The 24,962-nt window shown below is 56.5% G+C and overlaps 1 protein-coding gene across 1 annotated transcript; it reads left to right on the top strand.

The window, feature by feature from the left end:
- The first annotated feature begins 2,441 nt into the window (after positions 1 to 2,441).
- Positions 2,442 to 24,317, top strand: LOC125686225 (collagen alpha-2(XI) chain-like). The gene is made up of 7 exons (XM_048929982.1): positions 2,442 to 2,643; positions 14,402 to 14,548; positions 15,961 to 16,192; positions 19,530 to 19,701; positions 20,944 to 21,070; positions 21,748 to 21,798; positions 24,272 to 24,317. The coding sequence occupies exons 1-6, from the start codon at positions 2,565 to 2,567 to the stop codon at positions 21,792 to 21,794; spliced, it is 804 nt and encodes a 267-aa protein (XP_048785939.1). The 5' UTR covers positions 2,442 to 2,564; the 3' UTR covers positions 21,795 to 21,798; positions 24,272 to 24,317.
- Positions 24,318 to 24,962: the final 645 nt, after the last annotated feature.

The raw sequence follows: 24,962 nt of genomic DNA, 5'->3' as shown, positions 1-24,962 counted from the left end.
CCGTATCTCTGTGGGGTCGCCGTATCTCTATGGGGTCGCCGTATCTCTGTGGGGTCGCCGTATCTCTGTGGGGTCACCGTGTCTCTATGGGGTCGCCGTGTCTCTATGGGGTCGCCGTATCTCTATGGGGTCGCCGTATCTCTATGGGGTCGCCGTATCTCTGTGGGGTCGCCGTGTCTCTACTGGATCATTAAGTTTCTATGGGGTCACCGCGTGGCTGTAACGTCGCTGTGTCGCCACACGGTGGCGCTGTCTTTATGGGGTCTCTATGGGGGTCACTGAATCTCTATGGGATCAGTGCATTTCTACGGGCTCCCTGTACCTCTATGGGGTCACTGCGCTGCTGTAATGCCGCTGGGCCACCACCAGGGGTCGCCGTATCTCTGTGGGGTCGCCGTATCTCTGTGGGGTCGCCGTATCTCTATGGGGTCGCCGTATCTCTGTGGGGTCGCCGTATCTCTGTGGGGTCGCCGTATCTCTGTGGGGTCGCCGTGTCTCTACTGGACCATTAAGTTTCTATGGGGTCACCGCGTGGCTGTAACGTCGCTGTGTCGCCACACGGTGGCGCTGTCTCTATAGGATCATTGTATCTCTATGGGGTCACCGCATGGCTGTAATGCCGCTGTGTCGCCACACGGTGGCGCTGTCTCTATAGGATCATTGTATCTCTATGGGGTCACCGCATGCCTGTAATGCCGCTGTGTCGCCACACGGTGGCGCTGTCTCTATAGGATCATTGTGTTCCTACGGGGTCACCGCATGGCTGTAACGCCGCTGTGTCGCCACACGGCGGCGCTGTCTCTATAGGATCATTGTATCTCTATGGGGTCACCGCATGCCTGTAATGCCGCTGTGTCGCCACACGGTGGCGCTGTCTCTATAGGATCATTGTATCTCTATGGGGTCACCGCATGGCTGTAATGCCGCTGTGTCGCCACACGGTGGCGCTGTCTCTATAGGGCCGTTGTGCCGCTGCGGGGCGGCGACGTTTCTGTAGGGTCGCGGTGTTGACAATGGGCGGAGCCGCGGTTCTATGGGGCCGCTGTGTTTCTATGGGGCCGCTGTGTTTCTATGGGGCCGCTGTGTCTGCATGGGGCCTCGGCGTTCCTGTGGGACCGCGGTGTTGTTTTTATAGGGCCGCGGTGTTGTTGACAGAAGGCGGCGCTGTGTTTATGTGGGGCCGCCGCCGCGGCCGCTGCTTTTGGGCTGAAAAGCGCCGATTTTGGAGCACTGAGCGGCTCTGTGGGGCGGGGAGGGGGGGGGGGGAGGAGGGGGATGATCTATGGGGCGGGGATGGAGCTATGGGGTGGGGATGGAGCTATGGGGCAGGGATGGGGGCAGATCTATGGGGCGGGGATGGAGCTATGGGGTGGGGATGGAGCTATGGGGCAGGGATGGGGGCAGATCTATGGGGCGGGGATGGAGCTATGGGGCGGGGATGGAGCTATGGGGTGGGGATGGGGGCTGATCTATGGGGCGGGGATGGAGCTATGGGGCAGGGATGGGGGCTGATCTATGGGGCGGGGATGGAGCTATGGGGCAGGGATGGGGGCTGATCTATGGGGCGGGGATGGAGCTATGGGGTGGGGATGGAGCTATGGGGCAGGGATGGAGCTATGGGGTGGGGATGGGGGCTGATCTATGGGGCGGGGATGGAGCTATGGGGCAGGGATGGGGGCTGATCTATGGGGCGGGGATGGAGCTATGGGGCTGGGATGGAGGCAGATCTATGGGGCGGGGATGGAGCTATGGGGCAGGGATGGGGGCTGATCTATGGGGCGGGGATGGAGCTATGGGGTGGGAATGGATCTGTGGGGCAGGAATAGGGGCAGATCTGTGGGGTAGGAATAGGGGCAGATCTATGGGGCAGGGATGGAGCTATGGGGCAGGAATGGGGGCTGATCTATGGGGCGGGGATGGAGCTATGGGGCGGGGATGGGGGCAGACCTATGGAGCAGAGATGAAACTATGGAATGGGAATAGGGGCAGATCTATAGGGTTGAGACTGTTCTATGGGGAGGGAAGGATCTATGGGGCAGGGATGGATCTATGGGGCGCGGATTGATCTATGGGGCAGGGATGGGGACAGATCTATGGAGCGGGGATGGATCTGTGAGGCAGGAATGAGGGCAGATCTGTGGGGCGGGGGCGGGGACAGATCTGTAGGGCAGGAATGGGGGCAGATCTATAGAGCAGGGATGGATCTGTGGGGCAGGAACGGGGGAAGATCTATGGGGCGGGGACGGGGACAGATCTGTGGGGCAGGAATGGGGGCAGATCTATAGAGCAGGGATGGATCTGTGGGGCAGGAATGTAGACAGATCTATGGGGCGGATCTATGGGGCAGGGGCGGATCTATGGGGCAGGGGTGGATCTATGGGGCGGATCTATGGGGCGGGGCTGTGGGGCCGGCAGTGGGGCGGGCGATCGCGGGGCCGCATTTGGGACGAGGGCGGCTGAGGAGAGGGACGCGCTGTCGCGATATCGCGACATCGGAGGCGCCGTCGCGACAGCGGCGCGGGGATCTCCGGACGGCGGCGACGGATATCGCGACAGGGGCGGCGATGTCGCGACAGAGCGGCGGAACGGGGGCGGCACCGCGCGCCTTCCTCGTGCTGCTGGGCGCCGTTCTGAGCGCTGCAGGTGGGGAGGCGGCACTGGGAGCCGATACTGGGAGCACTGGGACGGACTGGGAGCCGATACTGGGAGCACTGGGACGGACTGGGAGCCGATACTGGGAGCACTGGGACGGACTGGGAGGGACTGGGAGCAGCTACTGGGATGGACTGGGATGGACTGGGATGGACTGGGAATCCTTACTGGGAGCACTGAGGTGGATTGGGAGGGACTGAGAGATACTGGGATTTACTGGGATGGAGTGGGAGCTGTTACTGGGATGGACTGGGAGGAACTGGGGGAACTGGGATGGACTGGGAGTCCTTACTGGGAGCACTGGGACGGACTGGGAGGGACTGGGAGGGACTGGGATGTACTGGGATATACTGGGATGGACTGGGAGGAGAACCAGGAGCGCATGGAGCACTGGGATGGACTGGGATGAACTGGGAGTCCTTACTGGGAGCACTGGGATGAACTGGGATGAACTGGGAGTCCTTACTGGGAGCACTGGGAGGGACTGGGAGGGACTGGAAGCCGATACTGGGAGGCACTGGGATGTACTGGGATAAACTGGGATGGACTGGGAGATACTGGAAACACTGGGATGGAGTGGGGTGGACTGGGAGATACTGGGAGATACTGGGAGATACTGGGAGATACTGGGATGGACTGGGAGGGACTGGGAGATACTGGGATGGACTGGGAGGAGAACCAGGAGCACATGGAGCACTGGGATGGACTGGGATGAACTGGGATGGACTGGGATGAACTGGGAGCACTGGGATGGACTGGGAGCACTGGGATGGACTGGGATGCACTGGGATGAACTGGGAGGGACTGGGATGAACTGGGAGGCACTGGGATGGACTGGAATGGACTGGGATGCACTGGGATGGACTGGGATGGACTGGGATGGACTGGGAGCACTGGGATGGACTGGGATATACTGGAATGGACTGGGATGGACTGGGATGAACTGGGATGAACTGGGATGGACTGGGATGCATTGGGATGGACTGGGATGAACTGGGATGGACTGGGATGGACTGGGATGAACTGGGATGGACTGGGATGGACTGGGATGAACTGGGATGGACTGGGATGGACTGGGAGCACTGGGATGGACTGGGAGGGACTGGGATGAACTGGGAGGGACTGGGATGAACTGGGATGGACTGGGATGGACTGGGATGGACTGGGATGCACTGGGATGGACTGGGAGCACTGGGATGGACTGGGAGGGACTGGGATGAACTGGGAGGGACTGGGAGGAGCACTGGGACCGCATGGAGAACTGGGATGAACTGGGAGGCACTGGGATGAACTGGGATGGACTGGGAGGAGCACCTGGAGCACCTGGAGAACTGGGAGGGACTGGGAGATACTGGGAGGGACTGGGAGATACTGGGAGATACTGGGAGGGACTGGGAGGAGAACCAGGAGCACATGGAGCACTGGGATGGACTGGGAGGAACTGGGAGGGACTGGGAGGAGCACCAGGATATACTGGGAGCACTGGGATGAACTGGGAGGAGCACTGGGTGTACTGGGATGTACTGGGGCGTACTGGAATATACTGGGACATATCGCGATGTACTGGGATATACTGGGAGCACTGGGATGTCCTGAGATGGACTGGGATGGACTGGGATGAACTGGGAGCACTGGCACAGACTGGGATGGACTGGGATGAACTGGGATATACTGGGATGGAGTGGGAGGGACCGGGATGAACTGGGAACACTGGGATGGACTGGGAGCACTGGGATGGACTGGGATGAACTGGGATATACTGGAATGGACTGGGATGAACTGGGATATACTGGGATGAACTGGGATGAACTGGGATGGACTGGGATATACTGGAATGGACTGGGATGGACTGGGATGGACTGGGAGGGACTGGGATGGACTGGGATGGACTGGGATGGACTGGGAGCACTGGGATGGACTGGGATGAACTGGGATGAACTGGGATGAACTGGGGTGGACTGGGATGGACTGGGATGAACTGGGATGCACTGGGATGGACTGGGAGCACTGGGATGGACTGGGATGAACTGGGATGGACTGGGATGAACTGGGGTGGACTGGGATGGACTGGGATGAACTGGGATGGACTGGGATGCACTGGGATGGACTGGGAGCACTGGGATGGACTGGGATGAACTGGGATGAACTGGGGTGGACTGGGATGGACTGGGATGAACTGGGATGGACTGGGATGAACTGGGATGCACTGGGATGGACTGGGATGGACTGGGAGCACTGGGATGGACTGGGATGCACTGGGATGAACTGGGATGGACTGGGATGCACTGGGATGAACTGGGATGAACTGGGATGGACTGGGATGCATTGGGATGAACTGGGATGGACTGGGATGGACTGGGAGCACTGGGATGGACTGGGATGGACTGGGATGAACTGGGATGGACTGGGATGCACTGGGATGAACTGGGATGGACTGGGATGGACTGGGATGAACTGGGATGAACTGGGGTGGACTGGGATGGACTGGGATGCACTGGGATGCACTGGGATGGACTGGGATGGACTGGGATGAACTGGGATGAACTGGGATGCATTGGGATGAACTGGGATGGACTGGGAGCACTGGGAGCACTGGGATGGACTGGGATGAACTGGGATGCATTGGGATGAACTGGGATGGACTGGGAGCACTGGGAGCAGTGGCAGACGTGCAGTGGGACCCCCGGGACCCCACGGTGCCGTATGGGCAGACATGGCCCCATATGATCCTATATGGCCCTATACGTCCCTATATGACCTTGTATGGCCTTATGTGGCCCCATATGGCCCTATATGCCTCCTATATGTCCCCTATATGGCCCTATGTATCCCCATATGTCGCCTATATGGCCCCTTGTGTTGCCATATGTCCCCATATGTCCCCTATATGGCCCAATATTTCCCCATATGTCCCTATATATCCACTATTTGTCCCCATATGGCCCCATAAGTCCCCTATATGTCCCCTATATGGCCCTATATGTCCCCATATGTCCCCATATATCCCCTATATGGCCCTTTATGTCGCCATATGGCCCCATATGTCCCCATATGTCCCCTATATGGCCCAATATTTCCCCATATGTCCCTATATATCCCCTATGTGTCCCCTATATGGCCCTATATGTCCCCATATGTCCCTATATATCCCCTATATGGCCCCTATATATCCCCTATATGGCCCCTATATGGGCCTTCATGTCCCCATATGTCCCTATATATCCACTATGTGTCCCCATATGTCCCCAAATATTCCCTATATGTCCCCGTATGTCTCCTATATATTCCCCGTACATCCCCCATATATTTCTTATATGTGCAGTATACATTCCTATATGCCCCTATATATCCCTTAAACGTTCCTATGTACTTCCTATATGCCTCCTATATGTCCCATATGTTTCCACATATCCCCATATATAACCCCCATATGTGACCCCATATATGACCCCATACATAACCCCATATATAACCCTATATGTGACCCCATATATGACCCTGTATATGACCCCATATGTAACCCCATATATAACCCCATATGTGACCCCATATATGACCCCATACGTAACCCCATATATAACCCCATATGTGACCCCATATATAACCCCATATGTGGCCCCATATACGACCCCATACATAACCCCATATATAACCCCATATGTGACCCCATATATAACCCCATATGTGGCCCCATATATGACCCCATACGTAACCCCATATATAACCCCATATGTGACCCCATATATAACCCCACATGTGATCCCATATATGACCCCATACGTAACCCCATATATAACCCCATATGTGACCCCATATATAACCCCATATGTAACCCCATATATAACCCCATATATAACCCCATATATAACCCCATATGTGACCCCATATATGACCCCATATGTAACCCCATATATAACCCCATACGTAACCGCATATATAACCCCATATGTGACCCCATATATAACCCCATATGTGATCCCATATATGACCCCATGCATAACCCCATATATAACCCCATACGTGACCCCATATATAACCCCATACGTGATCCCATATATGACCCCATACGTAACCCCATATATAACCCCATATGTGACCCCATATGTGACCCCATATATGACCCCATATGTAACCCCATATATAACCCCATATGTGACCCCATATATAACCCCATATGTGACCCCATATATGACCCCATATATGACCCCATATGTAACCCCATATATAACCCCATACGTAACCCCATATGTGACCCCGTATATGACCCCATACGTAACCCCATATATAACCCCATATGTGACCCCATATATAACCCCATATGTGACCCCATATACGACCCCATACATAACCCCATATATAACCCCATACGTGACCCCATATATAACCCCATATGTGATCCCATATATGACCCCATGTGTGACCTCATATATGACCCATATGTAACCTCATATATGACCCCATATGTGACCTCATATATGACCCCATATGTGACCTCATATATGACCCCATATGAACAGTACAGCCCATTACAGCCCCATACATCCCAGTATAAACCAGTACAGCCCAGTATAACCCAGTACGGCCCATTACAGCCCCATACATCCCAGTATAAACCAGTACAGCCCAGTATAACCCAGTACAGCCCATTACAGCCCCATACATCCCAGTATAAACCAGTACAGCCCAGTATAACCCAGTACGGCCCATTACAGCCCCATACATCCCAGTATAAACCAGTACAGCCCAGTATAACCCAGTACGGCCCAGTACAGCCCCATACATCCCAGTATAAACCAGTACAGCCCAGTATAACCCAGTACGGCCCAGTACAGCCCCATACATCCCAGTATAAACCAGTACAGCCCAGTATAACCCAGTACGGCCCATTACAGCCCCATACATCCCAGTATAAACCAGTACAGCCCAGTATAACCCCGTACAGCCCAGTACAGCCCCATGCCTCCCAGTATGAACCAGTACAGCCCAGTACAGCCCAGTACATCCCAGTATAAACCAGTACAGCCCAGTATAACCCCGTACAGCCCAGTACAGCCCAGTCCACCCCCACCCTATATCCCCCTCCCTCAGCCCTATTCCCCCCTGCCCCTATATCCCCTGATCCTATATCCACCCCTGACCCTATATACCCCCCCTAATCCTATATCTTCCCCCTGACCCTATATCCCCCTCCCGACCCTATATCCCCCCCGACCCCATATCCTCTCCCCGACCCTATATGCCTCCCTGACCCTATATTGTCTCCCTGACCCTATATCCTCCCTCTGACCCTATATCCTCCCTCTGACCCTATATCCTCCCTCTGACCCTATATCGCCCCGACCCTATATCCCCGACCCTATTTGCCCCCCCCCAATCCTATATCATCCCCTGACCCTATATCCCTCCTGACCCTGTACCGCCCCGTCCCTATATCCCCCCTGACCCTATATCCTCCCTGACTCTATATCCTCCCCCTGACCCTATATACCCCTCCCAACCCTACATCCCTCCTGACCCTATATCTTCCCCTGACCCTATATTTTCCCTTGACCATATGTTCTCCCCAACCCTATATCCCCCTGACCCTATATCCTCCTGACCCTATATCCCCCTCGATCCTATATACCCCCCAACCCTATATCCCCCCTGACTCTACATCCTCCCCCTGACCCTATATACACCCCCGTCCTTATATCCTCCTCCTGACCCTATATCCACCCCCTGACCCTATATCCCCCCCCGACCCTATATACCCCCCCTGACCTTATGATCTCCCCCTGACCCTATATCCCTCCCCCAACCCTATATACCCTCTTTGACCCTATATCCACCCCCTGACCCTATATGCTACTCTCCATGGCCCTATATACCATCTCCTCCCCGCCCCTATATGTCCCCCAGCCCTATATCCCCCCTCTGTCTCTATGTACCCCCCCGACCCTATATACCACCCCTGACCTTATATATCCCTCCCCCAGCCCTATACCACGGCCCTATATACACCCTATATACATCCCCCGATCCTATATACCCTCCCTGAACCCTGTATACCACTCCCAACCCTTTATCCCCCTCTGACCCTATATACCACTCCCCCTCCCATCCCTATACCCCCTCTGACCCTATATACCCCTCGCGACCCTATATATCCCCCCATGACCCTATACACCATTCTCTCCGGCCCTATACACCCCCTGTGGCCCTATTTATCTCCCCCTGACCCTGTATACCACCCCCCCCCCCCCCATCCCTATACCCACCCCATCCTATATCCTATATACCACCCCCCCAGCCCTATATACAACCCCTGGCCCTATAACCCACCTGACCCTATATACCAGCCCTTCTGACCCTATAGCCTGCCCCCCCCTCCCACCCCATCAATGGAAATTCTTTGAGATTGGGAACAGGATTGGGATTGGGGGCCCTATAAGGGATTGGGGGCCCTATAGGGGATTGGGGGGCCCTATAAGGGATTGGGGTCCTTATAGGGGCTTTGAGGCAATATAAGGTTGGGGGCCCTATAGGGGATTGGGGGCCCTATAGGGGATTGGGGGCCCTATAAGGGATTGGGGGCCCTATAGGGGCTTTGAGGCAATATAAGGTTGGGGGCCCTATAGGGAATTGGGGGCCCTATAAGGGATTGGGGTCCTTATAGGGGCTTTGAGGCAATATAAGGTTGGGGGCCCTATAGGGGATTGGGGGCCCTATAAGGGATTGGGGTCCTTATAGGGGATTGGGGGCCCTATAGGGGATTGGGGGCCCTATAGGGGATTGGGGGCCCTATAAGGGATTGGGGTCCTTATAGGGGCTTTGAGGCAATATAAGGTTGGGGGCCCTATAGGGGATTGGGGGCCCTATAAGGGATTGGGGTCCTTATAGGGGATTGGGGGCCCTATAGGGGATTGGGGGCCCTATAAGGGATTGGGGTCCTTATAGGGGCTTTGAGGCAATATAAGGTTGGGGGCCCTATAGGGGATTGGGGGCCCTATAAGGGATTGGGGGCATTTGGGGTTTTGGGGCCCTTATAGGGGATTGAGGGCCCTATAGAGGATTAGGGGCCCTGCAGGGGATTTAGAGACATATAGGGGATTGGGGGCCCTATAGGGGATATGAGACCCTATAAGGGTTTGGGGGCCCTATAGGGGATTGGGGGCATTTAGGGTTTTGAGCGCTATAGGGGCTTTGGGGCAATATAAGGGACTGGGGACTCTATAGGGGATTGGGGGCCCTGTAGGGGATTGGGGGCATTTGGGATTTGGAGCCCTATAGGGGATTTGGGGACATATAGGGGACTGGGAGCCCTATAGGGCATCTGGGGTCATACAAAGGATTGAGGCCATATAGGGATATGGGACCCTATGGTGTCCTATAAGACAATCCCTATAGAGCCCCATAGCTGTACCCTATAGATCCCCTATAGAACCCCATAGCTGTGCCCTATAGGTCCCCTTTAGATCCCCTATAGAGCCCCTATCCATCCCGCATAGCTGTGCCCCATAACTGTGCCTTATAGATCCCCTATGGATCCCCCACAGATCCCCTATGGAGCCCCCATAGAACCCCCATAAATCCCCCATAGATCCCCTATGGAGCCCCATAGCTGTGCCCTATAGACCCCCCATAGATCCCCATAGATCCCCTATGAATCCCCCACAGATCCCCTATAGATCCCCTATGGAGCCCCATAGCTGTGCCTTATAGACCCCCCACAGTTCCCTCATAGATCCCCTATGGAGCCCCCTATAGATCCCCCACAGATCTCCTATAGATCCCCTATAGACCCCCTACAGATCCCCTATAGATCCCCCACAGATCCCCTATGGATCCCCCTAGCTGTGCCCCATAGCTGTGCCCTATAGATCTGCTACAGACCCCCCACAGATCCCCTATAGATCCCCCATAGATCCCATTTGGAGCCCCCTAGCTGTGCCCCATAGCTGTGCCCTATAGATCCCCTATAGACCCCCCACAGATCCCCTATGGATCCCCCTAGCTGTGCCCCATAGCTGTGCCCTATAGATCCCCTATAGATCCCCCACAGATCCCCCACAGATCCCCCATAGATCCCCTATAGATCCCCCATAGATCCCATTTGGAGCCCCCTAGCTGTGCCCCATAGCTGTGCCCTATAGATCCCCTATAGACCCCCCTCAGATCCCCTATAGATCCCCCATAGATCCCATTTGGAGCCCCCTAGCTGTGCCCCATAGCTGTGCCCTATAGATCCCCTATAGACCCCCCACAGATCCCCTATAGATCCCCCACAGATCCCCTATAGATCCCCCATAGATCCCATTTGGAGCCCCCTAGCTGTGCCCCAGAGCTGTGCCCTATAGATCCCCTATAGACCCCCCACATATCCTCTATGGATCCCCCTAGCTGTGCCCCATAGCTGTGCCCTATAGATCTGCTATAGACCCCCCCACAGATCCCCTATAGATCACCCACAGATCCCCTATAGATCCCCCATAGATCCCATTTGGAGCCCCCTAGCTGTGCCCCGTAGCTGTGCCCTATAGATCCCCTATAGACCCCCCACAGATCCCCTATAGACCCCCCACAGATCCCCTATGGATCCCCCTAGCTGTGCCCCATAGCTGTGCCCTATAGATCCCCTATAGACCCCCCACAGATCCCCTATGGATCCCCCTAGCTGTGCCCCATAGCTGTGCCCTATAGATCCCCTATAGATCCCCCACAGATCCCCCACAGATCCCCCATAGATCCCCTATAGATCCCCCATAGATCCCATTTGGAGCCCCCTAGCTGTGCCCCATAGCTGTGCCCTATAGATCCCCTATAGACCCCCCTCAGATCCCCTATAGATCCCCCATAGATCCCATTTGGAGCCCCCTAGCTGTGCCCCATAGCTGTGCCCTATAGATCCCCTATAGACCCCCCACAGATCCCCTATAGATCCCCCACAGATCCCCTATAGATCCCCCATAGATCCCATTTGGAGCCCCCTAGCTGTGCCCCAGAGCTGTGCCCTATAGATCCCCTATAGACCCCCCACATATCCTCTATGGATCCCCCTAGCTGTGCCCCATAGCTGTGCCCTATAGATCTGCTATAGACCCCCCCACAGATCCCCTATAGATCACCCACAGATCCCCTATAGATCCCCCATAGATCCCATTTGGAGCCCCCTAGCTGTGCCCCGTAGCTGTGCCCTATAGATCCCCTATAGACCCCCCACAGATCCCCTATAGACCCCCCACAGATCCCCTATGGATCCCCCTAGCTGTGCCCCATAGCTGTGCCCTATAGATCCCCTATAGACCCCCCACATATCCTCTATGGATCCCCCTAGCTGTGCCCCATAGCTGTGCCCTATAGATCTGCTATAGACCCCCCCACAGATCCCCTATAGATCCCCCATAGATCCCATTTGGAGCCCCCTAGCTGTGCCCCATAGCTGTGCCCTATAGATCCCCTATAGACCCCCCACAGATCCCCTATGGATCCCCCATAGATCCCCTATAGGCCCCCTAGCTGTGCCCCATAGCTGTGCCCTATAGATCCCCTATAGACCCCCCACAGATCCCCTATGGATCCCCCTAGCTGTGCCCCATAGCTGTGCCCTATAGATCCCCTATAGACCCCCCACAGATCCCCTATGGATCCCCCTCGCTGTGCCCCCACAGTTCCCCCTCCCCTCCCCCCCCCCCGGTTTCCGTTCTGCATCCCATAATATTTTAATGGCTTTTCCGTCCGTCCGTCCGTCCATCCGCCAAAGAACGGCGCCTGTGTGCGGGGCTGGGAGCGCCGCCAGCGGGACGGACAGACGGACGGACCCCAAAGAATGGCCCCATTGTGGGGCGGACGGACCGACGGACCCCATTGAGGGACGGACGGACGGACAGAGCCCAAACAACGGCGCCATTGAGGGATGGACAGACAGACGGACAGAACCCAAAGAATGGCTGCATTGTGAGGGGGACAGACCGACAGACCCCATTCTAGGATGGACAGACGGACAGACCCCAAAGAATGGCTGCACTGAGGGAGGGACAGACAGACGGACAGGCCCCAAAGAATGGCCGCACTGAGGGACAGACAGACGGACAGGCCCCAAAGAATGGCTGCATTGAGGGAGGGACAGACGGACAGACCCCATTATGGGACAGGTAGACAGACAGACCCCAAAGAATGGCTGAACTGAGGGACGGACAGACAGACGGACAGACCCCAAAGAATGGCTGCACTGAGGGACGGACAGACAGACGGACCCCAGACATCAACAGCGCCGCAGCCGCCCTGGATGCGCTGCAGGCTCGGGGTGCTCAGGAGCGCCCCCTGCGGGTGACGGAGACCCATTGCACCCCACAGATCGACCCATAGCATCCCAGAGCACCCCGTGTCACCCCATAAATCACCCCATAAATCACCCCATAAATCACCCCATAAATCACCCCATAAATCACCCCATAAATCACCCCATAAATCACCCCACAGCACCCCATAGCACCCCATAAATCACCCCATAGCACCCCATAAATCACCCCATAAATCACCCCACAGCACCCCATAAATCACCCCATAAATCACCCCATAAATCACCCCATAAATCACCCCATAGCACCCCATAAATCACCCCATAAATCACCCCATAAATCACCCCACAGCACCCCATAAATCACCCCATAGCACCCCATAAATCACCCCATAAATCACCCCACAGCACCCCATAAATCACCCCATAGCACCCCATAAATCACCCCATAAATCACCCCACAGCACCCCATAAATCACCCCATAGCACCCCACAGCACCCCATAAATCACCCCATAAATCACCCCATAGCACCCCATAGCACCCCATAAATCACCCCACAGCACCCCATAAATCACCCCATAAATCACCCCATAAATCACCCCATAGCACCCCATAAGTCACCCCACAGCACCCCATAAATCACCCCATAGCACCTCATAGCACCCCATAAATCACCCCATAGCACCCCATAAATCACCCCATAGCACCTCATAGCACCCCATAAATCACCCCATAGCACCCCATAAATCACCCCATAGCAGCCCATAAATCACCCCACAACACCCCATAGATCACCCCATAAATCACCCCATAGCACCCCATAAGTCACCCCACAGCACCCCATAAATCACCCCATAGCACCCCATAAATCACCCCATAAATCACCCCATAGCACCCCATAAATCACCCCATAAATCACCCCATAAATCACCCCACAGCACCCCATAAATCACCCCATAGCACCCCATAAATCACCCCATAAATCACCCCATAGCACCCCATAAATCACCCCATAAATCACCCCATAAATCACCCTACAGCACCCCATAAATCACCCCATAGCACCCCATACCCCCCATAAATCACCCCATAAATCACCCCATAGCACCCCATAGCACCCCATAAATCACCCCACAGCACCCCATACCCCCCATATGGCTCCACAGCCCCCCACCTGACCCCGCGTTTCCCCCCGCAGCCCGCCTGGATGCGCTGCAGGCTCGGGGTGCCCACGAGCGCCCCCTGGGGGTGACGGAGACCCATAGCACCCCACAGCTCACCCCATGGCACCCCCCCCATAGCTCCCCATAGCCCCTATAGCACCCCACAACACCCATAGATCACCGCATAAATCACCCCATAGCACCCCATAAATCACCCCATAGCACCCCACAACACCCATAAATCACCCCATGGACCCCATATCCACCCCACAGCCCCCCATCTGACCCCGCGTTTCCCCCCGCAGCCCCCCTGGACGTGCTGCGGGCTCTGGGTGCTCACGAGCGCCCCCTGGGGGTGACGGCGACCCCCGGCGTTTGCCCCCATAGCGGCAGCGCTTTCAGCATCGCCCCCAACGCCAGGCTCAGCGCCCCCACCAGGCAGATCCTGAACGGTAAGAGGGGTCACGGGGTCAGGGGTCACGGGGTCAGGGGTCACGGGGTCAAGGAGTCGAGGGTGGGGCGTTGAGGTTGGGGGTCACGGGATTGAAAGGGGGTTGGGGGGCACAGGGGTGCATTGGGATAGGGAATGGGGGGTCATGGGGTCAAAGGTCGCGGGGTTGGGGATGGGGGGTCGTGGGGTTGGGGGTCAGGGGATCAGGGGCTATGGGGTCACGGGGTCAGAGGTCAGGCGGTCAGGGGTCACAGAGTCAGAGATCATCAGGTTGGGGGGTGTGGGGTTGGGGATGGGGGTCATGGGGTTGGGGGACAGGGGCTCAGGGGTCATGGGGTCATGGGGTATGAGGTGAGGTCATGGGGTCAGAGGTCACAAGGTCAGAGGTCATGGGATTGGGAGGGGGTTGGGGTCACAGGTTGGGGTTCATGAGGTTGGGGGGGCATGGGTTTGGGGGTCAGGGGTTATGGGGTCAGAAGTTGTGGGGTTGGGAGGGGGATGGGGATCATGGGGTTGGGGGTCACAGGGTCAGGGGTTATGGGGTCATGGGGTCAGAGGTCGTGGGGTTGGGGATGGGGGCTGTGGGGATGGGGGGGGTCAGAGGTCAGGCGGTCGGGGTCCTAGGGTCAGAGGTCACAGAGTTGGGAGGGGGTTGGGGTCAGGGGGGTGGGTATTGGGGATGTGAGGTTGGGGGTCAGGGGTCATGGGGTCAGAGGTCACGGGGCTGGGATGGGATTGGGGTGATGGGATTGGAGGTCGGGGGATCAGGGTTATTGGATCATGGGGTCAGGGGTCAAGGGTCACGGGGTCACAGGGTGGAGTTGAGGCTGGGGAAGGGGATCATGGGGTCACGAGGTCAGAGGTCACAGCTTGGGGTAATGGGGTTGGAATGGGGTTGGGGGTCATAGGATCAGGCATTCGAGGGTCATGGGGTCAGAGGTCAAAGGTTGTGATCGTGGGGACACATGGCCCCATAGGGCCGCTGCTATTATGGGATGTGTTCTTACGGGATCTATGGGGCAGCACTGACCCACACTTGCCCCATAGGGCCACTGCTATTATGGGATGTATTCTTACGGGATCTATGGGGCAGCACTGACCCACACCTGCCCCATAGGGCCACTGCTATTATGGGATGTGTTCTTATGGGATCTATGGGGCAGCACTGACCCACACCTGCCCCATAGGGCCGCTGCTATTATGGGATGTGTGGGGCTGCTCTTACGGGATCTATGGGGCAGCACTGACCCACACCTGCCCCATAGGGCCACTGCTATTATGGGATGTGTGGGGCTGCTCTTAGGGGATCTATGGGGCAGCACTGACCCACACCTGCCCCATAGGGCCGCTGCTATTATGGGATGTGTTCTTACGGGATCTATGGGGCAGCACTGACCCACACCTGCCCCATAGGGCCGCTCCATTCAGGCTTTGCCCTCTCGGTTCTGCTCCGTTTGGATCCCGGCTCTTCGGTTCCGCTGCTTTGGGTTCAGGACGGCGCCGTGGGGCGGCACTTTGGGGTCCGGCTGGGCCCCACATGGCTCAGCCTGTCCTATGGGGTCAGCGATGATGATGACGATGGGGCCGGCCGCCCCACAGCTCAGCACCGCCTGCACTTCAGCAACGTCCGCATCGCCGATGGACGGTAGGGGATGTGCCCGAGAGCACCCTATAGGGCCCCATGGCACCCTCTAGGGCCCCATGGCACGCTGTAGAGCCCTATAGCCCCCTATAGGGACCCATGGCACCCTATAGAGCCCCAGAGAGCCCCATGACCCCATATCCCCTGCACAATCCCATGACCCCATAACCCCTCCATGACCCCATGACCCCATAACCCCTCCATGACCCCATGACCCCATAACCCCTCCATGACCCCATATCCCCTCCGTGACCCCATGACCCTGTGACTCCTCCACGACCCCTACGACCCCTCCAAGACCCCCCATGACCCCAATAACCCCATATCCCCTGCACAACCCCATGACCCCATAACCCCTCCATGACCCCATAACCCCTGCACAGCCCCATGACCCCATAACCCCTCCATGACCCCATGACCCCATAACCCCTCCATGACCCCATAACCCCTCCATAACCCCATGACCCCATAACTCCTCCATGACCCCATAACCCCTCCATAACCCCATGACCCCATAACCCCTCCATGACCCCATAACCCCTCCATAACCCCATGACCCCATAACCCCTCCATGACCCCATAACCCCTGCACAACCCCATGACCCCATAACCCCTCCATGACCCCATGACCCCATAACCCCTGCACAACCCCATGACCCCATAACCCCTCCATGACCCCATAACCCCTGCACAGCCCCATGACCCCATAACCCCTCCATGACCCCATAACCCCTCCATGACCCCATAACCCCTCCATGACCCCATGACCCCATAACCCCTCCATGACCCCATAACCCCTGCACAACCCCATGACCCCATAACCCCTCCATGACCCCATAACCCCTCCATGACCCCATAACCCCTGCACAACCCCATGACCCCATAACCCCTCCATGACCCCATGACCCCATAACCCCTCCATGACCCCATGACCCCATAACCCCTCCATGACCCCATATCCCCTCCGTGACCCCATGACCCTGTGACTCCTCCACGACCCCTATGACCCCTCCAAGACCCCCCATGACCCCAATTACCCCATATCCCCTGCACAACCCCATGACCCCATAACCCCTGCACAACCCCATGACCCCATAACCCCTCCATGACCCCATATCCCCTCCGTGACCCCATGACCCTGTGACTCCTCCATGACCCCTATGACCCCTCCAAGACCCCCCATGACCCCAATAACCCCATATCCCCTGCACAACCCCATGACCCCATAACCCCTGCATGACCCCATAACCCCTCCATGACCCCATAACCCCTGCACAACCCCATAACCCCATATTCCCTGCACAACCCCATGACCCCATAACCCCTCCATGACCCCATATCCCCTCCATGACCCCATGACCCCTGCACAACCCCATGACCCCATAACCCCTCCATGACCCCATATCCCCTCCGTGACCCCATGACCCCAAAACCCCTCCATGACCCCATAACCCCATAACCCCTCCATGACCCCATAACCCCTGCACAACCCCATGACCCCAAAACCCCTCCATGACCCCATGACCCCATAACCCCTCCATGACCCCATAACCCCTGCACAACCCCATGACCCCATAACCCCTGCACAACCCCATGACCCCATAACCCCTCCATGACCCCATAACCCCTCCATGACCCCATGACCCCATAACCCCTCCATGACCCCATAACCCCTCCATGACCCCATGACCCCATAACCCCTCCATGACCCCATAACCCCTGCACAACCCCATGACCCCATAACCCCTCCATGACCCCATATCCCCTCTGTGACCCCATGACCCTGTGACTCCTCCACGACCCCTATGACCCCTCCAAGACCCCCCATGACCCCATAACCCCATATCCCCTGCACAACCCCATGACCCCAAAACCCCTCCATGACCCCATAACCCCATAACCCCTCCATGACCCCATAACCCCTGCACAACCCCATGACCCCATAACCCCTCCATGACCCCATGACCCCATATTCCCTGCACAACCCCATGACCCCATAACCCATCCGTGACTCCCTATGACCCCATAACCCCTCCATGACCCCATATCCCCTCCGTGACCCCATGACCCTGTGACTCCTCCACGACCCCTATGACCCCTCCAAGACCCCCCATGACCCCAATAACCCCATATCCCCTGCACAACCCCATGACCCCAATAACCCCTCCATGACCCCATAACCCCTGCACAGCCCCATGACCCCATAACCCCTCCATGACCCCATAACCCCTCCATGACCCCATGACCCCATAACCCCTCCATGACCCCATGACCCCATAACCCCTCCATAACCCCATGACCCCATAACCCCTCCATGACCCCATATCCCCTCCGTGACCCCATGACCCTGTGACTCCTCCACGACCCCTATGACCCCTCCAAGACCCCCCATGACCCCAATAACCCCATATCCCCTGCACAACCCCATGACCCCAATAACCCCATATCCCCTGCACAACCCCATGACCCCATAACCCCTGCATGACCCCATAACCCCTCCATGACCCCATGACCCCATAACCCCTCCATGACCCCATAACCCCTGCACAACCCCATGACCCCATAACCCCTGCACAACCCCATGACCCCATAACCCCTCCATGACCCCATAACCCCTCCATAACCCCATGACCCCATAACCCCTCCATGACCCCATATCCCCTCCGTGACCCCATGACCCTGTGACTCCTCCACGACCCCTATGACCCCTCCAAGACCCCCCATGACCCCAATGACCCCATATCCCCTGCACAACCCCATGACCCCATAACCCCTCCATGGCCCCATAACCCCTCCATAACCCCATGACCCCATAACCCCTCCGTGACCCCATATCCCCTGCACAACCCCATGACCCCATAACCCCTCCATGACCCCATAACCCCTGCACAGCCCCATGACCCCATAACCCCTCCATGACCCCATAACCCCTCCATGACCCCATATCCCCTCTGTGACCCCATGACCCTGTGACTCCTCCACAACCCCTATGACCCCTCCAAGACCCCCATGACCTCAATAACCCCATATCCCCTGCACAACCCCATGACCCCATAACCCCTCCATGACCCCATGACCCCTGCACAACCCCATGACCCCATAACCCCTGCACCCCTGCACAACCCCATGACCCCATATCCCCTGCACAGCCCCATGACCCCATATCCCCTGCACAACCCCATGACCCCATAACCCCATAACCCCTGCACCCCTGCACAGCCCCATGACCCCATAACCCCTCCATGACCCCATGACCCCATAACCCCTGCACAACCCCATGACCCCATAACCCCTCTGTGACCCCGTGACCCCAATGTGACCCCACTGTGACCCCCTGCAGGTGGCACTCGCTGGTGCTGGCCCTGCGTGGCTCTGCGCTCTCCCTACACCTGGACTGCCGCCCTATGGGGTCGCGCCCCATTGCGACCCCAAATCTCCTCCTCCTCCTCTTCGGCCGCCCCCATCCCAAGGGGGTCATCGGGATCGGGAAACCCCAAGGGGGTGGATTTAGGGTATGGGGGGGGGGGCTGAGGGGGGGGGGGGGTTTGGGGGGCTTCTGTGGGGCTGGGAGGTTGTGGGGTTCTATGGGGTTCGATGGGGCTGAGGAGTTACGGGGTTCTATGGGGTTCTACGGGGCTGGGGGATTGTGGGGTCCTATGGGGCTGGGGAGTTATGGGGTTCTATGGGGCTGGGGGGTTGTGGGGTCCTATGGGGCTGGGGAGTTATGGGGTTCTATGGGGCTGGGGGGTTGTGGGGTCCTATGGGGCTGGGGAGTTATGGGGTTCTATGGGGCTGGGGGGTTGTGGGGTTCTATGGGGCTGGGGAGTTATGGGGTTCTATGGGGCTGGGGGGTTGTGGGGTCCTATGGGGCTGGGGAGTTATGGGGTTCTATGGGGCTGGGGGGTTGTGGGGTCCTATGGGGCTGGGGAGTTATGGGGTTCTATGGGGCTGGGGGGTTGTGGGGTCCTATGGGGCTGGGGAGTTATGGGGTTCTATGGGGCTGGGGGGTTGTGGGGTCCTATGGGGCTGGGGAGTTATGGGGTTCTATGGGGCTGGGGGGTTGTAGGGTTCTATGGGGCTGGGGAGTTATGGGGTTCTATGGGGCTGGGGGGTTGTGGGGTTCTATGGGGATCTGGGGGTTCTATGGGACTGGGGAGTTATGGGGTGGAGGGGTTCTATAAGGGTCTGGGGGATCTATGGGGCTGGGGGGTTGTGGGGTGGAGGGGTTCTATGGGGTTCTATGGGGCTGGGGGCTATGGGGTGGTGGGGTTCTATGGGGTTCTATGGGGCTGGGGAGTTATGGGGTGGAGGGGTTCTATGGGGCTGGGGGGTTGTGGGGTGGAGGGGTTCTATTGGGGTCTGGGGATCTATGGGGCTGGGGGGCTTCTATGGGGCTTGCAGTTATGGGGTGGTGGGGTTCTGTGGGGTTCTATGGGGCTGGGGCAAGGGTTCTATGGGATTCCAGGGGGTTCTATGGGGCTGGGAGGTTATAAGGGTGGAGGGGTTCTATGGGTCTCTATGGGGCTCTATGGGTTCTCTATGGGGCTCTATGGGGCGCCATGCGGCTCTATGGGGCTCTAAGGATCTCTATGGGGCTCTATGGGGCGCCATGGGGCTCTATGGGGCTCTATGGATCTCTATGGGTCGCTATGGGTCTCTATGCGGTTCTGTGGGGCTCTATGAAGCTCTATGGGTTGCTATGAAGCTCTATGGGTCCCTATGGGTCTCTATGGGGCGCCGCGTTGCCGTTGCAGGGCGCAGTTCAGGAGCTGCTGCTGTGGTCGGACCCCCGCGCCGCTATGGGGCGCTGTTCTGTCTCCCGGCAGCGCTGCGCCCCCGAGCGGCCGCAGAGCGACATGGCAGCGGGTGCGGCACGGGGCGGTGAGTGCGTTGTCATGGCAACCGGGGGATGGGGTGGGGGGGTGGGGTGGTATAGGGGGAGGGGTCCCCTATAGAACTGGGGGGACCCCTAGAGGAAGGGGGGGGGGCTATAGGAGGTGGGGGGGGTCCCCTATAGGAATAGGGGGGGTCCCATAGGAATGGGGGGGGGAGGGGTCCCCTGTAGAACTGGAGGGTCTCCTATAGAAATGGGAGGGGTGTCCCTATAGAACTGGGAGGGAGGGGATCCCCTATAGGAAATAGGGGGACCCCTATAGGAATGGGGGGGAGGGGGGAAGGGGCATTTTCCCCTATAGAAATGGGGGGAGGGGTCCCCTAGTCCCCTATAGGAAAGGGGGGGGGGGGGCTGTCCCCTATAGAAATGGGGGGAGTCCCCTATAGAAAAGCAGGGGGAGGGGCCATTTTCCCCTCTAGAAATTTCCATAGGGGACCCCATAGAAGTGGGGAGGGATCCCCTATAGAAATGGGGGTTCCCCTATAGATATGGGGGGGGGGGGGGGTGTTTCCCCTACAGAAACCGGGGGGAGGGGTCCCTGTGGATGTGGGTGGGGTTGGGGACCCCTACAGAAATGTGGCACGGCGCCCCTGCTTAATTAACGGGGCTGCTTAATTAAGGCGGCCTCGTTAACGAGCGTCCTGTTCCCTCCCCCCCCCCCAAGGTGGTGCGAGGCCTGAAGGGCGACAAAGGAGAAGCGGCCGCCATTGAACCCGTGCGTCAGCGCCCCATAAAACCCCATAGAACCCCATAAAACCCCATAAATCCCCATAAAACCCCACAAAACCCCATAAAAACCCATAAAACCCCATAAATCCCCATAAATCCCCATAAAACCCCATAAATCCCCATAAAACCCCATAAAACCCCATAATACCCCATAAAACAACCATAAATCCCCATAGAACCCCATAAAACCCCATAAACCCCATAAATCCCCATAAAACCCCACAAAACCCCATAAATCCCCATAAATCCCCATAAATCCCCATAAATCCCCATAAATCCCCATAAAACCCCCATAAAACCCCATAAATCCCCATAAATCCCCATAAACACCCCATAAAACCCCATAAATCCCCTTAAAACCCCATAAATCCCCATAAAACCCCATAAATCCCCATAAAACCCCATAAATCCCCATAAAACCCCATAAATCCCCATTAAAACCATTAAACCCCATAAATCCCCATAAAACCCCATAAAACCCCATAAATCCCCATAAATCCCCATAAATCCCCATAAATCCCCATAAATCCCCATAAAACCCCATAAATCCCATAAAACCCCATAAATCCCCATAAATCCCCATAAAACCCCATAAAACCCCATAAATCCCCTTAAAACCCCATAAATCCCCATAAAACCCCATAAAACCCCATAAAACCCCATAAAAACCCATAAATCCCCATAAATCCCCATAAAACCCCATAAAATCCCATAAACCCCATAAAACCCCATAAACCCCATAAAACCCCATAAATCCCCATAAAACCCCATAAAACCCCATAAAACCCCATAAATCCCCATAAATCCCCATAAAACCCCATAAATCCCCATAAAACCCCAAAAAAAACCCATAAAACCCCATAAAACCCCATAAACCCCATAAAACCCCCCTAAAACCCCATAAAACCCCATAAATCCCCATAAAACCCCATAAATCCCCATAAAACCCCATAAATCCCCATAAATCCCCATAAAACCCCATAAAACCCCATAAATCCCCATAAATCCCCATAAAACCCCATAAAACCCCATAAATCCCCATAAATCCCCATAAAACCCCCTAAAACCCCTTAAAACCCCATAAAACCCCCTAAAACCCCATAAAACCCCATAAAACCCCATAAATCCCCATAAAACCCCATAAAACCCCATAAATCCCCATAAAACCCCACAAAACCCCATAAATCCCCATAAAACCCCATAAATCCCCATAAATCCCCATAAAACCCCATAAATCCCCATAAAACCCCATAAAACCCATAAAACCCCATAAATCCCCATAAATCCCCATAAAACCCCATAAAACCCCATAAATCCCCATAAATCCCCATAAATCCCCATAAAACCCATAAAACCCCATAAATCCCCATAAATCCCCATAAAACCCCATAAAACCCCATAAATCCCCATAAATCCCCATAAATCCCCATAAAACCCCATAAAACCCATAAAACCCCATAAATCCCCATAAATCCCCATAAAACCCCATAAAACCCCATAAATCCCCATAAATCCCCATAAATCCCCATAAAACCCCATAAATCCCCATAAAACCCCATAAATCCCCATAAATCCCCATAAAACCCCATAAATCCCCATAAAACCCCATAAAACCCCATAAAACCCCATAAATCCCCAAATCCCACCCCATATCCCACCCCATATCCCACCCCAAACCCGACCTGAAATCCCACCCCATAAAACCCCACATCCCACCCCATATCCCACCCTATATCCCACCCCAAATCCCACCCCAATTCACCCCAAATCCCACCCCATAACACCCCACATCCCACCCCATATCCCACCCCAATTCACCCCAAATCCCACCCCATAGCACCCCACATCCCATCCCATATCCCACCCCAATTCACCCCACATCCCACCCCATAACACCCCAAATCCCACCCCACATCCCACCCCATATCCCACCCCAAATCCCACCCCATAACACCCCACATCCCACCCCATATCCCACCCCAAATCCCCCCCCAAATCCCCCCCCAAATCCCACCCCATATCCCACCCCAAATCCCACCCCAAATCACCCCATATCCCACCCCATATCCCACCCTATATCCCACCCCAAATCCCACCCCAAATCCCACCCTATATCCCACCCCACATCCCACCCCAAATCACCCCACATCCCACCCCATATCCCACCCTATATCCCACCCCAAATCCCACCCCAAATCCCACCCTATATCCCACCCCATATCCCACCCCAATTCACCCCACATCCCACCCCATAACACCCCATATCCCACCCCACATCCCACCCCATATCCCACCCCATAACACCCCACATCCCACCCCATATCCCACCCTATATCCCACCCCAAATCCCACCCCAAATCCCACCCTATATCCCACCCCACATCCCACCCCAAATCACCCCATATGCCACCCCATAACACCCCATAACACACCATGTCCCCCCCTGTTGTCCCCATCAGGGCATGTTGGTGGAAGGCCCCCCTGGCCCCGAAGGCCCGGCGGTGAGTGACCCCAAATGGGGACCCCAAATCCCCCCCCGTTGTCCCCCATTGTCCCCCCCCTGTCCCACCATTATCCCCCATTGTCCCCCATTGTCCCCTATTGTCCCCCATTGTCCCCATCATCCCCCATTGTCCCCCATTGTCCCCCATTATCCCCTATTGTCCCCTATTGTCCCCCATTGTCCCCCCATTATCCCCTATTGTCCCCCATTGTCCCCTATTGTCCCCATTATCCCCTATTGTCCCCTATTGTCCCCTATTGTCCCCTATTGTCCCCCCCATTATCCCCCCTATTGTCCCCTATTGTCCCCTATTGTCCCCTTATTGTCCCCATTATCTCCCCATTATCCCCCATTGCCCCCTATTGTCCCCATCATCCCCCCATTGTCCCCCCTGTCCCCCATTATCCCCCATTGTCCCCCATTGTCCCCCATTATCCCCCATTGTCCCCCATTGTCCCCCATTATCCCCCATTGTCCCCCATTGTCCCCTATTGTCCCCCATTGTCCCCCATTATCCCCCATTGTCCCCTATTGTCCCCCATTGTCCCCCATTGTCCCCCATTGTCCCCCATCATCCCCCATTATCCCCCATTATCCCCCATTGTCCCCCATTGTCCCCCATTGTCCCCTATTGTCCCCATCATCCC

The sequence above is a fragment of the Lagopus muta genome, chromosome 33, assembly GCF_023343835.1.
Source record: "Lagopus muta isolate bLagMut1 chromosome 33, bLagMut1 primary, whole genome shotgun sequence".
Taxonomy (NCBI): Eukaryota; Metazoa; Chordata; class Aves; order Galliformes; family Phasianidae; genus Lagopus; species Lagopus muta.
The sequence above is the reverse complement of the archived record's forward strand: the minus strand, read 5'-3'. Positions and strand labels throughout refer to the sequence as shown.

Bases quoted from the DNA above. Each gene is read 5' to 3' on its own strand.
- LOC125686225 (XM_048929982.1), top strand. From the start codon at position 2,565: ATGTCGCGACAGAGCGGCGGAACGGGGGCGGCACCGCGCGCCTTCCTC. The intron at 2,644-14,401 runs GTGGGGAGGCGG...TTCCCCCCGCAG, and splicing joins CGCCGTTCTGAGCGCTGCAG to CCCCCCTGGACGTGCTGCGG. The intron at 14,549-15,960 runs GTAAGAGGGGTC...CCTGCCCCATAG, and splicing joins CACCAGGCAGATCCTGAACG to GGCCGCTCCATTCAGGCTTT.